General features: G+C 57.8%; 1 protein-coding gene across 1 annotated transcript in view; it reads left to right on the top strand.

Annotated features, from left to right (window-relative positions):
• Nucleotides 1-13,296, top strand: part of npr1b (natriuretic peptide receptor 1b) — a 149,002-nt gene extending 135,706 nt beyond the window's left edge. Inside the window, exons 19-21 of the mRNA XM_072461371.1 lie at nt 9,925-10,099; nt 12,684-12,782; nt 13,117-13,296. Coding sequence (XP_072317472.1) covers nt 9,925-10,099; nt 12,684-12,782; nt 13,117-13,271 — 429 coding nt within the window. The 3' untranslated portion in view covers nt 13,272-13,296. The remainder of the gene's footprint in view (nt 1-9,924; nt 10,100-12,683; nt 12,783-13,116) is intronic.
• The last annotated feature ends 345 nt before the right edge of the window (nt 13,297-13,641 follow it).

Raw genomic sequence — 13,641 nt, 5'->3', positions numbered from 1 at the left:
GGAGGAAGTGTGTCCTGTGGGGCCCTCGTGTGGAGGAAGTGTGTCCTGTGGCGCCCTCGTGTGGCGGAAGTGTGTCCTGTGGGGCCCTCGTGCGGAGGAAATGTGTCCTGTGGGGCCCTCGTGTGGAGGAAGTGTGTCCTGTGTCGCCCTCGTGTGGAGGAAGTGTGTCCTGTAGCGCCCTCGTGTGGAGGAAGTGTGTCCTGTGGGGCCCTCGTGTGGAGGAAGTGTGTCCTGTGGGGCCCTCGTGTGGAGGAAGTGTGTCCTGTGGGGCCTTCGTGTGGAGGAAGTGTGTCCTGTGGGGCCCTCGTGAGGAGGAAGTGTGTCCTGTAGCGCCCTCGTGTGGAGGAAGTGTGTCCTGTGGGGCCCTCGTGTGGAGGAAGTGTGTCCTGTGGGGCCCTCGTGTGGAGGAAGTGTGTCCTGTGGCGCCCTCGTGTGGCGGAGGTGTGTCCTGTGGGGCCCTCGTGTGGAGGAAGTGTGTCCTGTGGCGCCCTCGTGTGGAGGAAGTGTGTCCTGTGGCGCCATCGTGTGGAGGAAGTGTGTCCTGTGGGGCCCTCGTGTGGAGGAAGTGTGTCCTGTGGGGCCCTCGTGTGGAGGAAGTGTGTCCTGTGGCGCCCTCGTGTGGAGGAAGTGTGTCCTGTGGCGCCCTCGTGTGGAGGAAGTGTGTCCTGTGGAGCCCTCGTTTGGAGGAAGTGTGTCCTGTGGGTTCCTCGTGTGGAGGAAGTGTGTCCTCTGGAGCCCTCGTGTGGAGGAAGTGTGTCCTGTGGCGCCCTTGTGTGGAGGAAGTGTGTCCTGTGGCGCCCTCGTGTGGAGGAAGTGTGTCCTCTGGGGCCCTCGTGTGGAGGAAGTGTGTCCTGTGGCGCCCTAGTATGGAGGAAGTGTGTCCTGTGGTGCCCTCATGTGGAGGAAGTGTGTCTTGTGGAGCCCTCGTGTGGAGGAAGTGTGTCCTGTGGGGCCCTCGTGTGGAGGAAGTGTGTCCTGTGTCGCCCTCGTGTGGAGGAAGTGTGTCCTGTGGCGCCCTCGTGAGGAGGAAGTGTGTCCTGTAGCGCCCTCGTGTGGAGGAAGTGTGTCCTGTGGGGCCCTCGTGTCCTCTGGGGCCCTCGTGTGGAGGAAGTGTGTCCTGTGGGGCCCTCGTGTGGAGGAAGTGTGTCCTGTGGCGCCCTCGTGTGGAGGAAGTGTGTCCTGTGGGGCCCTCGTGTGGAGGAAGTGTGTCCTGTGGCGCCCTCGTGTGGAGGAAGTGTGTCCTGTGGCGCCATCGTGTGGAGGAAGTGTGTCCTGTGGGGCCCTCGTGTGGAGGAAGTGTGTCCTGTGGGGCCCTCGTGTGGAGGAAGTGTGTCCTGTGGCGCCCTCGTGTGGAGGAAGTGTGTCCTGTGGCGGCCTCGTGTGGAGGAAGTGTGTCCTGTGGAGCCCTCGTTTGGAGGAAGTGTGTCCTGTGGGTTCCTCGTGTGGAGGAAGTGTGTCCTCTGGAGCCCTCGTGTGGAGGAAGTTTGTCCTGTGGCGCCCTTGTGTGGAGGAAGTGTGTCCTGTGGCGCCCTCGTGTGGAGGAAGTGTGTCCTCTGGGGCCCTCGTGTGGAGGAAGTGTGTCCTGTGGTATCCTCATGTGGAGAAAGTGTGTCCTGTGTCTCCCCTCGTGTGGAGGAAGTGTGTCCTGTGTCGCTCTCGTGTGGAGGAAGTGTGTCCTGTGTCGCCCTCGTGTGGAGGAAGTGGGTCCTGTGGCGCCCTCGTGAGGAGGAAGTGTTTCCTGTGTCGCTCTCGTGTGGAGGAAGTGTGTCCTGTGTCGCCCTCGTGTGGAGGAAGTGGGTCCTGTGGCGCCCTCGTGAGGAGGAAGTGTTTCCTGTGTCGCCCTCGTGTGGAGGAAGTGTGTCCTGTGGCGCCCTCGTGTGGAGGAAGTGTGTCCTCTGGCGCCCTCGTGTGGAGGAAGTGTGTCCTGTGTCGCCCTCGTGTGGAGGAAGTGTGTCCTGTGGGGCCCTCTTGTGGAGGAAATGTCTCCTGTGGCGCCCTTGTGCGGAGGAAATGTGTCCTGTGGGGCCCTTGTGTGGAGGAAGTGTGTCCTGTGTCGCCCTCGTGTGGAGGAAGTGTGTCCTGTAGCGCCCTCGTGTGGAGGAAGTGTGTCCTGTGGGGCCCTCGTGTGGAGGAAGTGTGTCCTGTGGGGCCCTCGTGTGGAGGAAGTGTGTCCTGTGGGGCCTTCGTGTGGAGGAAGTGTGTCCTGTGGGGCCCTCGTGAGGAGGAAGTGTGTCCTGTAGCGCCCTCGTGTGGAGGAAGTGTGTCCTGTGGGGCCCTCGTGTGGAGGAAGTGTGTCCTGTGGGGCCCTCGTGTGGAGGAAGTGTGTCCTGTGGGGCCTTCGTGTGGAGGAAGTGTGTCCTGTGGGGCCCTCGTGTGGAGGAAGTGTGTCCTCTGGGGCCCTCGTGTGGAGGAAGTGTGTCCTGTGGGGCCCTCGTGTGGAGGAAGTGTGTCCTGTGGCGCCCTCGTGTGGCGGAAGTGTGTCCTGTGGGGCCCTCGTGTGGAGGAAGTGTGTCCTGTGGCGCCCTCGTGTGGAGGAAGTGTGTCCTGTGGCGCCATCGTGTGGAGGAAGTGTGTCCTGTGGGGCCCTCGTGTGGAGGAAGTGTGTCCTGTGGGGCCCTCGTGTGGAGGAAGTGTGTCCTGTGGCGCCCTCGTGTGGAGGAAGTGTGTCCTGTGGCGCCCTTGTGTGGAGGAAGTGTGTCCTGTGGCGCCCTCGTGTGGAGGAAGTGTGTCCTCTGGGGCCCTCGTGTGGAGGAAGTGTGTCCTGTGGCGCCCTAGTATGGAGGAAGTGTGTCCTGTGGTGCCCTCATGTGGAGGAAGTGTTTCTTGTGGAGCCCTCGTGTGGAGGAAGTGTGTCCTGTGGGGCCCTCGTGTGGAGGAAGTGTGTCCTCTGGAGCCCTCGTGTGGAGGAAGTGTGTCCTGTGGCGCCCTTATGTGGAGGAAGTGGGTCCTGTGGTGCCCTCGTGAGGAGGAAGTGTTTCCTGTGTCGCCCTCGTGTGGAGGAAGTGTGTCCTGTGGCACCCTCGTGTGGAGGAAGTGTGTCCTCTGACGCCCTCGTGTGGAGGAAGTGTGTCCTGTGTCGCCCTCGTGTGGAGGAAGTGTGTCCTGTGGGGTCCTCTTGTGGAGGAAATGTCTCCTGTGGCGCCCTTGTGCGGAGGAAATGTGTCCTGTGGGGCCCTCGTGTGGAGGAAGTGTGTCCTGTGTCGCCCTCGTGTGGAGGAAGTTTATCCTGTGGGGCCCTCGTGTGGAGGAAGTGTGTCCTGTGGGGCCCTTGTTTGGAGGAAGTGTGTCCTGTGGCGCCCTCGTTTCGAGGAAGTGTGTCCTGTGGCGCCCTCGTGTGGAGGAAGTGTGTCCTGTGGCGCCCTCGTGTGGAGGAAGTGTGTCCTGTGGGGCCCTCGTGTGGAGGAAGTGTGTCCTGTGGGGCCCTCGTGTGGAGGAAGTGTGTCCTCTGGAGCCCTCGTGTGGAGGAAGTTTGTCCTGTGGCGCCCTTGTGTGGAGGAAGTGTGTCCTGTGGCGCCCTCGTGTGGAGGAAGTGTGTCCTCTGGGGCCCTCGTGTGGAGGAAGTGTGTCCTGTGGTATCCTCATGTGGAGAAAGTGTGTCCTGTGTCTCCCCTCGTGTGGAGGAAGTGTGTCCTGTGTCGCTCTCGTGTGGCGGAAGTGTGTCCTGTGTCGCCCTCGTGTGGAGGAAGTGAGTCCTGTGGCGCCCTCGTGAGGAGGAAGTGTTTCCTGTGTCGCCCTCGTGTGGAGGAAGTGTGTCCTGTGGCGCCCTCGTGTGGAGGAAGTGTGTCCTCTGGCGCCCTCGTGTGGAGGAAGTGTGTCCTGTGTCGCCCTCGTGTGGAGGAAGTGTGTCCTGTATGGCCCTCTTGTGGAGGAAATGTCTCCTGTGGCGCCCTTGTGCGGAGGAAATGTGTCCTGTGGGGCCCTCGTGTGGAGGAAGTGTGTCCTGTGTCGCCCTCGTGTGGAGGAAGTGTGTCCTGTAGCGCCCTCGTGTGGAGGAAGTGTGTCCTGTGGGGCCCTCGTGTGGAGGAAGTGTGTCCTGTGGGGCCCTCGTTTGGAGGAAGTGTGTCCTGTGGGGCCTTCGTGTGGAGGAAGTGTGTCCTGTGGGGCCCTCGTGAGGAGGAAGTGTGTCCTGTAGCGCCCTCGTGTGGAGGAAGTGTGTCCTGTGGGGCCCTCGTGTGGAGGAAGTATGTCCTGTGGGGCCCTCGTGTGGAGGAAGTGTGTCCTGTGGGGCCTTCGTGTGGAGGAAGTGTGTCCTGTGGGGCCCTCGTGTGGAGGAAGTGTGTCCTCTGGGGCCCTCGTGTGGAGGAAGTGTGTCCTGTGGGGCCCTCGTGTGGAGGAAGTGTGTCCTGTGGCGCCCTCGTGTGGCGGAAGTGTGTCCTGTGGGGCCCTCGTGTGGAGGAAGTGTGTCCTGTGGCGCCCTCGTGTGGAGGAAGTGTGTCCTGTGGCGCCATCGTGTGGAGGAAGTGTGTCCTGTGGGGCCCTCGTGTGGAGGAAGTGTGTCCTGTGGGGCCCTCGTGTGGAGGAAGTGTGTCCTGTGGCGCCCTCGTGTGGAGGAAGTGTGTCCTGTGGCGCCCTCGTGTGGAGGAAGTGTGTCCTGTGGAGCCCTCGTTTGGAGGAAGTGTGTCCTGTGGGTTCCTCGTGTGGAGGAAGTGTGTCCTCTGGAGCCCTCGTGTGGAGGAAGTGTGTCCTGTGGCGCCCTTGTGTGGAGGAAGTGTGTCCTGTGGCGCCCTCGTGTGGAGGAAGTGTGTCCTCTGGGGCCCTCGTGTGGAGGAAGTGTGTCCTGTGGCGCCCTAGTATGGAGGAAGTGTGTCCTGTGGTGCCCTCATGTGGAGGAAGTGTGTCTTGTGGAGCCCTCGTGTGGAGGAAGTGTGTCCTGTGGGGCCCTCGTGTGGAGGAAGTGTGTCCTCTGGAGCCCTCGTGTGGAGGAAGTGTGTCCTGTGGCGCCCTTATGTGGAGGAAGTGGGTCCTGTGGTGCCCTCGTGAGGAGGAAGTGTTTCCTGTGTCGCCCTCGTGTGGAGGAAGTGTATCCTGTGGCACCCTCGTGTGGAGGAAGTGTGTCCTCTGACGCCCTCGTGTGGAGGAAGTGTGTCCTGTGTCGCCCTCATGTGGAGGAAGTGTGTCCTGTGGGGTCCTCTTGTGGAGGAAATGTCTCCTGTGGCGCCCTTGTGCGGAGGAAATGTGTCCTGTGGGGCCCTCGTGTGGAGGAAGTGTGTCCTGTGTCGCCCTCGTGTGGAGGAAGTTTATCCTGTGGGGCCCTCGTGTGGAGGAAGTGTGTCCTGTGGGGCCCTTGTTTGGAGGAAGTGTGTCCTGTGGCGCCCTCGTTTCGAGGAAGTGTGTCCTGTGGCGCCCTCGTGTGGAGGAAGTGTGTCCTGTGGCGCCCTCGTGTGGAGGAAGTGTGTCCTGTGGGGCCCTCGTGTGGAGGAAGTGTGTCCTGTGGGGCCCTCGTGTGGAGGAAGTGTGTCCTGTGGGGCCCTCGTGTGGAGGAAGTGTGTCCCGTGGCGCCCTCGTGTGGAGGAAGTGTGTGCTGTGGGGCCCTCGTGTGGAGGAAGTGTGTCCTGTGGGACCCTCGTGTGGAGGAAGTGTGTCCTGTGGGGCCCTCGTGTGGAGGAAGTGTGCCCTGTGGCGCCCTCGCGTGGAGGAAGTGTTTCCTGTGTCGCCCTCTTGTGGAGGAAGTGTGTCCTGTGGCGCCCTTGTGTGGAGGAAGTGTGTCCTGTGGGGCCCTAGTGTGGAGGAAGTGTGTCCTGTGGGGCCCTCGTGTGGAGGAAGTGTGTCCTGTGGGGCCCTCGTGTGGAGGAAGTGTGTCCTGTGGCGCCCTCGTGTGGAGGAAGTGTGTCCTGTGTCGCCCTCGTGTGGAGGAAGTGTGTCCTGTGGGGCCCTCGTGTGGAGGAAGTGTGTCCCGTGGCGCCCTCGTGTGGAGGAAGTGTGCCCTGTGGCGCCCTCGTGTGGAGGAAGTGTGTCCTGTGGGGCCCTCGTGTGGAGGAAGTGTGTCCTGTGGGGCCCTCGTGTGGAGGAAGTGTGTCCTGTGGGGCCCTCGTGTGGAGGAAGTGTGTCCTGTGGCGCCCTTGTGTGGAGGAAGTGTGTCCTGTGGGGCCCTAGTGTGGAGGAAGTGTGTCCTGTGGGGCCCTCGTGTGGAGGAAGTGTGTCCTGTGTCGCCCTCGTGTGGAGGAAGTGTGTCCTGTGGGGCCCTCGTGTGGAGGAAGTGTGTCCCGTAGCGCCCTCGTGTGGAGGAAGTGTGTCCCGTGGCGCCCTCGTGTGGAGGAAGTGTGTCCTGTGGGGCCCTCGTGTGGAGGAAGTGTGTCCTGTGGGGCCCTCGTGTGGAGGAAGTGTGTCCTGTGGGGCCCTCGTGTGGAGGAAGTGTGTCCTGTGGCGCCCTTGTGTGGAGGAAGTGTGTCCTGTGGGGCCCTAGTGTGGAGGAAGTGTGTCCTGTGGGGCCCTCGTGTGGAGGAAGTGTGTCCTGTGGGGCCCTCGTGTGGAGGAAGTGTGTCCTGTGGGGCCCTCGTGTGGAGGAAGTGTGTCCTGTGGCGCCCTCGTGTGGAGGAAGTGTGTCCTGTGGCGCCCTCGTGTAGAGGAAGTGTGTCCTGTGTCGCCCTCGTGTGGAGGAAGTGTGTCCTGTGGGGCCCTCTTGTGGAGGAAATGTCTCCTGCGGCGCCCTCGTGCGGAGGAAATGTGTCCTGTGGGGCCCTCGTGTGGAGGAAGTGTGTCCTGTGTCGCCCTCGTGTGGAGGAAGTGTGTCCTGTGGCGCCCTCGTGAGGAGGAAGTGTGAACTGTAGCGCCCTCGTGTGGAGGAAGTGTGTCCTGTGGGGCCCTCGTGTGGAGGAAGTGTGTTCTGTGGGGCCCTCGTGTGGAGGAAGTTTGTCCTGTGGGGCCCTCGTGTGGAGGAAGCGTGTCCTGTGGGGCCCTCGTGTGGAGGAAGTTTGTCCTGTGGGGCCTTCGTGTGGAGGAAGTGTGTCCTGTGGGGCCCTCGTGTGGAGGAAGTATGTCCTGTGGGGCCCTCGTGTGGAGGAAGTGTGTCCAGTGGGGCCCTCGTGTGGAGGAAGTGTGTCCTCTGGGGCCCTCGTGTGGAGGAAGTGTGTCCTGTGGGGCCCTCGTGTGGAGGAAGTGTGTCCTGTGGCGCCCTCGTGTGGAGGAAGTGTGTCCTGTGGGGCCCTCGTGTGGAGGAAGTGTGTCCTGTGGCGCCCTCGTGTGGAGGACGTGTGTCCTGTGGGGCCCTCGTGTGGAGGAAGTGTGTCCTGTGTCGCCCTCGTGTGGAGGAAGTGTGTCCTGTGGGGTCCTCTTGTGGAGGACATGTCTCCTGTGGCGCCCTTGTGCGGAGGAAATGTGTCCTGTGGGGCCCTCGTGTGGAGGAAGTGTGTCCTGTGTCGCCCTCGTGTGGAGGAAGTGTGTCCTGTGGCGCCCTCGTGTGGAGGAAGTGTGTCCTGTGTCGCCCTCGTGTGGAGGAAGTGTGTCCTGTGGGGCTCTCGTGTGGAGGAAGTGTGCCCTGTGGCGCCCTCGCGTGGAGGAAGTGTGTCCTGTGTCGCCCTCGTGTGGAGGAAGTGTGTCCTGTGGCGCCCTTGTGTGGAGGAAGTGTGTCCTGTGGGGCCCTCGTGTGGAGGAAGTGTGTCCTGTGGCGCCCTCGTGTGGAGGAAGTGTGTCCTGTGGGGCCCTCGTGTGGAGGAAGTGTGTCCTGTGGGGCCCTCGTGTGGAGGAAGTGTGTCCTGTGGGGCCTTCGTGTGGAGGAAGTGTGTCCTGTGGGGCCCTCGTGTGGAGGAAGTGTGTCCTGTGGGGCCCTCGTGTGGAGGAAGTGTGTCCTCTGGGGCCCTCGTGTGGAGGAAGTGTGTCCTGTGGGGCCCTCGTGTGGAGGAAGTGTGTCCGGTGGCGCCCTCGTGTGGAGGAAGTGTGTCCTGTGGGGCCCTCGTGTGGAGGAAGTGTGTCCTGTGGCGCCCTCGTGTGGAGGAAGTGTGTCCTTTGGCGCCCTCGTGTGGAGGAAGTGTGTCCTGTGGGGCCCTCGTGTGGAGGAAGTGTGTCCTGTGGGGCCCTCGTGTGGAGGAAGTGTGTCCTGTGGCGCCCTCGTGTGGAGGAAGTGTGTCCTGTGGCGCCCTCGTGTGGAGGAAGTGTGTCCTGTGGGGCCCTCGTGTGGAGGAAGTGTGTCCTGTGGCGCCCTCGTGTGGAGGAAGTGTGTCCTGTGGGGCCCTCGTGTGGAGGAAGTGTGTCCTGTGGCGCCCTCGTGTGGAGGAAGTGTGTCCTGTGGCGCCCTCGTGTGGAGGAAGTGTGTCCTGTGGGGCCCTCGTGTGGAGGAAGTGTGTCCTGTGGCGCCCTCGTGTGGAGGAAGTGTGTCCTGTGGGGCCCTCGTGTGGAGGAAGTGTGTCCTGTGGCGCCCTCGTGTGGAGGAAGTGTGTCCTGTGGCGCCCTCGTGTGGAGGAAGTGTGTCCTGTGGTAAACACTTTAATTTCAATTTAATAATAGTTAAACATTTCTTGAGTTCTAGTCAAGACCGTTTCTCTCGATCTCACAGACTTTGGAATGTTCTTTTAAAGTTCTTTGTGTTTCAGGTTCTGACGTCACAAACTCATGTTCTCTTCATAAATATGATCTAAAGCCAGTCACAAAAAGACGTTTAGTAATTCCAGTGTGTGTGAGGGGCGTAGCTAAAGCTAGAGTGTGTGAGGGGCGTGGCTAAAGCTAGTGTGTGAGGGGCGTAGCTAAAGCTAGTGTGTGTGAGGGGCGTGGCTAAAGCTAGTGTGTGTGAGGGGCGTGGCTAAAGCTAGTGTGTGTGAGGGGCGTGGCTAAAGCTAGTGTGTGAGGGGCGTAGCTAAAGCTAGTGTGTGTGAGGGGCGTGGCTAAAGCTAGTGTGTGTGAGGGGCGTGGCTAAAGCTAGTGTGTGAGGGGCGTAGCTAAAGCTAGTGTGTGTGAGGGGCGTGGCTAAAGCTAGTGTGTGTGAGGGGCGTAGCTAAAGCTAGTGTGTGTGAGGGGCGTAGCTAAAGCTAGTGTGTGTGAGGGGCGTGGCTAAAGCTAGTGTGTGAGGGGCGTAGCTAAAGCTAGTGTGTGTGAGGGGCGTGGCTAAAGCTAGTGTGTGTGAGGGGCGTGGCTAAAGCTAGTGTGTGTGAGGGGCGTGGCTAAAGCTAGTGTGTGAGGGGCGTAGCTAAAGCTAGTGTGTGTGAGGGGCGTGGCTAAAGCTAGTGTGTGTGAGGGGCGTGGCTAAAGCTAGTGTGTGAGGGGCGTAGCTAAAGCTAGTGTGTGTGAGGGGCGTGGCTAAAGCTAGTGTGTGTGAGGGGCGTAGCTAAAGCTAGTGTGTGTGAGGGGCGTGGCTAAAGCTAGTGTGTGTGAGGGGCGTGGCTAAAGCTAGTGTGTGAGGGGCGTAGCTAAAGCTAGTGTGTGTGAGGGGCGTGGCTAAAGCTAGTGTGTGTGAGGGGCGTGGCTAAAGCTAGTGTGTGAGGGGCGTAGCTAAAGCTAGTGTGTGTGAGGGGCGTGGCTAAAGCTAGTGTGTGTGAGGGGCGTGGCTAAAGTTAGTGTGTGTAATGGGCTTGGCTAAAGCTAGAGTGTGTGAGGGGCGTGGCTAAAGCTAGTGTGTGTGAGGGGCGTGGCTAAAGCTAGTGTTTGTGAGGGTCGTGGCTAAAGCTAGTTTGTGTGAGGGGTGTGGCTAAAGCTAGTGTGTGGGAGGGTTGTGGCTAAAGCTAGTGTGTATGAGGGGCGTGGCTAAAGTTAGTGTGTCCGAGGGGCGTGGCTAAAGCTAGTGTGTGGGAGGGGCGTGCCGTTTGAACCTCTCTTTATATCATGCTAATGCTAATGCTAACGTTAGACGCTTTATGACCTGGAAATATCAGATTGTGGCTCTTGACAAAGCGAGTGCCACAAACGGGAAATGGCTGTTGCTAACGTGCTACACTAGCTTTGTGTTGCTAAGGCTCCACGTATAAGTTAGCATAGTGATGATTGCGTTGGCGCCCTCAGGTGGAGACGATCGGCGACGCCTACATGGTTGTCTCCGGTTTGCCGGTGCGGAACGGGAAGCTCCACGGCAGAGAGGTGGCTCGTATGGCTCTGGCGCTGCTCGACGCCGTTCACTCGTTCAGGATCCGGCATCGTCCAGAGCTGCAGCTGAAGCTGCGCATCGGCATCCACAGCGGTAAAGCACGCAAACAGAAGCACGGCTAGTTTAGCTCTAAAGACCTCAGCGAGCTCTAAAGACCTCAGCGAGCTCTAAAGACCTCAGCGAGCTCTAAAGCTCTAAAGACCTCAGTGAGCTCTAAAGACCTCAGTGAGCTCTAAAGACCTCAGCGAGCTCTAAAGACCTCAGTGAGCTCTAAAGACCTCAGCGAGCTCTAAAGACCTCAGCGAGCTCTAAAGCTCTAAAGACCTCAGTGAGCTCTAAAGACCTCAGTGAGCTCTAAAGACCTCAGCGAGCTCTAAAGCTCTAAAGACCTCAGTGAACTCTAAAGACCTCAGTGAGCTCTAAAGACCTCAGCGAGCTCTAAAGACCTCAGCGAGCTCTAAAGCTCTAAAGACCTCAGTGAGCTCTAAAGCTCTAAAGACCTCAGTGAGCTCTAAAGACCTCAGCGAGCTCTAAAGACCTCAGTTAGCTCTAAAGACCTCAGCGAGCTCTAAAGACCTCAGCGAGCTCTAAAGACCTCAGTGAGCTCTAAAGCTCTAAAGACCTCAGTGAGCTCTAAAGACCTCAGCGAGCTCTAAAGACCTCAGTGAGCTCTAAAGACTTCAGCGAGCTCTAAAGCTCTAAAGACCTCAGTGAGCTCTAAAGACCTAAGCGAGCTCTAAAGACCTCAGCGAGCTCTAAAGCTCTAAAGACCTCAGTGAGCTCTAAAGACCTCAGCGAGCTCTAAAGCTCTAAAGACCTCAGTGAGCTCTAAAGCTCTAAAGACCTCAGCGAGCTCTAAAGACCTCAGCGAGCTCTAAAGACCTCAGCGAGCTCTAAAGCTCTAAAGACCTCAGTGAGCTCTAAAGCTCTAAAGACCTCAGTGAGCTCTAAAGACCTCAGTGAGCTCTAAAGACCTCAGTGAGCTCTAAAGACCTCAGCGAGCTCTAAAGACCTCAGCGAGCTCTAAAGCTCTAAAGACCTCAGTGAACTCTAAAGACCTCAGTGAGCTCTAAAGACCTCAGCGAGCTCTAAAGACCTCAGCGAGCTCTAAAGCTCTAAAGACCTCAGTGAGCTCTAAAGCTCTAAAGACCTCAGTGAGCTCTAAAGCTCTAAAGACCTCAGTGAGCTCTAAAGACCTCAGCGAGCTCTAAAGACCTCAGTTAGCTCTAAAGACCTCAGCGAGCTCTAAAGACCTCAGCGAGCTCTAAAGCTCTAAAGACCTCAGTGAGCTCTAAAGACCTCAGTGAGCTCTAAAGACCTCAGCGAGCTCTAAAGACCTCAGCGAGCTCTAAAGCTCTAAAGACCTCAGTGAGCTCTAAAGCTCTAAAGACCTCAGTGAGCTCTAAAGCTCTAAAGACCTCAGTGAGCTCTAAAGACCTCAGCGAGCTCTAAAGACCTCAGTTAGCTCTAAAGACCTCAGCGAGCTCTAAAGACCTCAGCGAGCTCTAAAGACCTCAGTGAGCTCTAAAGCTCTAAAGACCTCAGTGAGCTCTAAAGACCTCAGCGAGCTCTAAAGACCTCAGTGAGCTCTAAAGACTTCAGCGAGCTCTAAAGCTCTAAAGACCTCAGTGAGCTCTAAAGACCTCAGCGAGCTCTAAAGACCTAAGCGAGCTCTAAAGACCTCAGCGAGCTCTAAAGCTCTAAAGACCTCAGTGAGCTCTAAAGACCTCAGCGAGCTCTAAAGCTCTAAAGACCTCAGTGAGCTCTAAAGCTCTAAAGACCTCAGCGAGCTCTAAAGACCTCAGCGAGCTCTAAAGACCTCAGCGAGCTCTAAAGACCTCATTGAGCTCTAAAGCTCTAAAGACTTCAGCGAGCTCTAAAGTGTGCGGAGGGACAGAATGATCGTTCAGGAGGATTATATAAAGTAAAGGGCCCAGAGCACTGCCCTGAGGAACTCCACACTGTCACTAGTACGTTTAATAAATCATTGTCTTTGTTATAAAAGTCCAGTTTTGTCCAAACAAACACAACTCACATTATTTTAAATAGAAACAAAAAAGATGCAGTAAACAAAACAGCATAAAGAACAAATAAAAGACAAAACATGAAATTCAAACTTAATTTACAAACATGAAACTTTTACATCAAGATAACAAACCAGTGGTTCAGATGTTATGTTTATCTGCTCCTGCTCCTGCTCCTGCTCCTGCTCCTGCTCCTGGTCCTGCTCCTGCTCCTGCTCCTGGTCCTGCTCCTGCTCCTGCTCCTGCTCCTGCTCCTGCTTCTGGTCCTGCTCCTGCTCCTGCTCCTGCTCCTGCTCCTGGTCCTGCTCCTGCTTCTGGTCCTGGTCCTGGTCCTGCTCCTGGTCCTGGTCCTGCTCCTGCTCCTGCTTCTGGTCCTGGTCCTGGTCCTGGTCCTGCTCCTGGTCCTGCTCCTGCTCCTGCTCCTGCTCCTGCTCCTGCTCCTGCTCCTGCTTCTGGTCCTGCTCCTGCTCCTGCTCCTGCTCCTGGTCCTGCTCCTGCTCCTGCTTCTGGTCCTGCTCCTGGTCCTGGTCCTGGTCCTGGTCCTGCTCCTGCTCCTGCTCCTGCTCCTGGTCCTGCTCCTGCTCCTGCTTCTGGTCCTGCTCCTGCTCCTGGTCCTGGTCCTGGTCCTGGTCCTGCTCCTGCTCCTGGTTCAGGTCCGGTCTGTGCTGGAGTGGTGGGTCTGAAGATGCCTCGATACTGTCTGTTTGGAGACACAGTCAACACATCGTCCAGAATGGAGTCGACAGGAGAAGGTCAGAAAACTGGACTCAAACTGGACTGAACCCTGATTAGACCCACTGGACTAAACCAGGTCTAAACCAGGTCTAAACGAGGACTAAACCAGGACTAAACGAGGACTAAACCAGGACTAAACGAGGACTAAACCAGGTCTAAACCAGGTCTAAACGAGGACTAAACCAGGACTAAACGAGGACTAAACCAGGTCTAAACGAGGACTAAACCAGGTCTAAACGAGGACTAAACCAGGACTAAACGAGGACTAAACCAGGTCTAAACGAGGACTAAACCAGGACTAAACGAGGACTAAACCAGGACTAAACGGTTTGATTTCTTGTGTTTCTGCAGCTCTGAAGATCCACGTTTCGTCTGCGACTTGTGACGTTCTCACCGACTTTAACTGTTTCCAGCTCGAGCGTCGAGGAGACATCGACATCAAGGGCAAAGGGAAGATGACCACGTACTGGCTCCTGGGGGAGTCCAGCCCACATGCTCACCACTGAACACTATCCACTGAACACTAACCACTGAACACTATCCACTGAACACTAACCACTGAACACTATCCACTGAACACTAACCACTGAACACATGCGACTGAACACTAACCACTGAACACTACCCACTGAACACTAACCACTGAACACATGCGACTGAACACTAACCACTGAACACTACCCACTGAACACTAACGACTGAACACTATCCACTGAACACTAACCACTGAACACATGCGACTGAACACTAACCACTGAACACTAACGACTGAACACTATCCACTGAACACTACCCACTGAACACTAACCACTGAACACATGCGACTGAACACTAACCACTGAACACTACCCACTGAACACTAACGACTGAACACAT

This window comes from Eucyclogobius newberryi, unplaced genomic scaffold (genome assembly GCF_026437365.1).
Source record: "Eucyclogobius newberryi isolate DKJ021-1_F unplaced genomic scaffold, fEucNew1.0.hap1 SCAF_3, whole genome shotgun sequence".
Classification (NCBI taxonomy): Eukaryota; Metazoa; Chordata; class Actinopteri; order Gobiiformes; family Gobiidae; genus Eucyclogobius; species Eucyclogobius newberryi.
The sequence above is the reverse complement of the archived record's forward strand: the minus strand, read 5'-3'. Positions and strand labels throughout refer to the sequence as shown.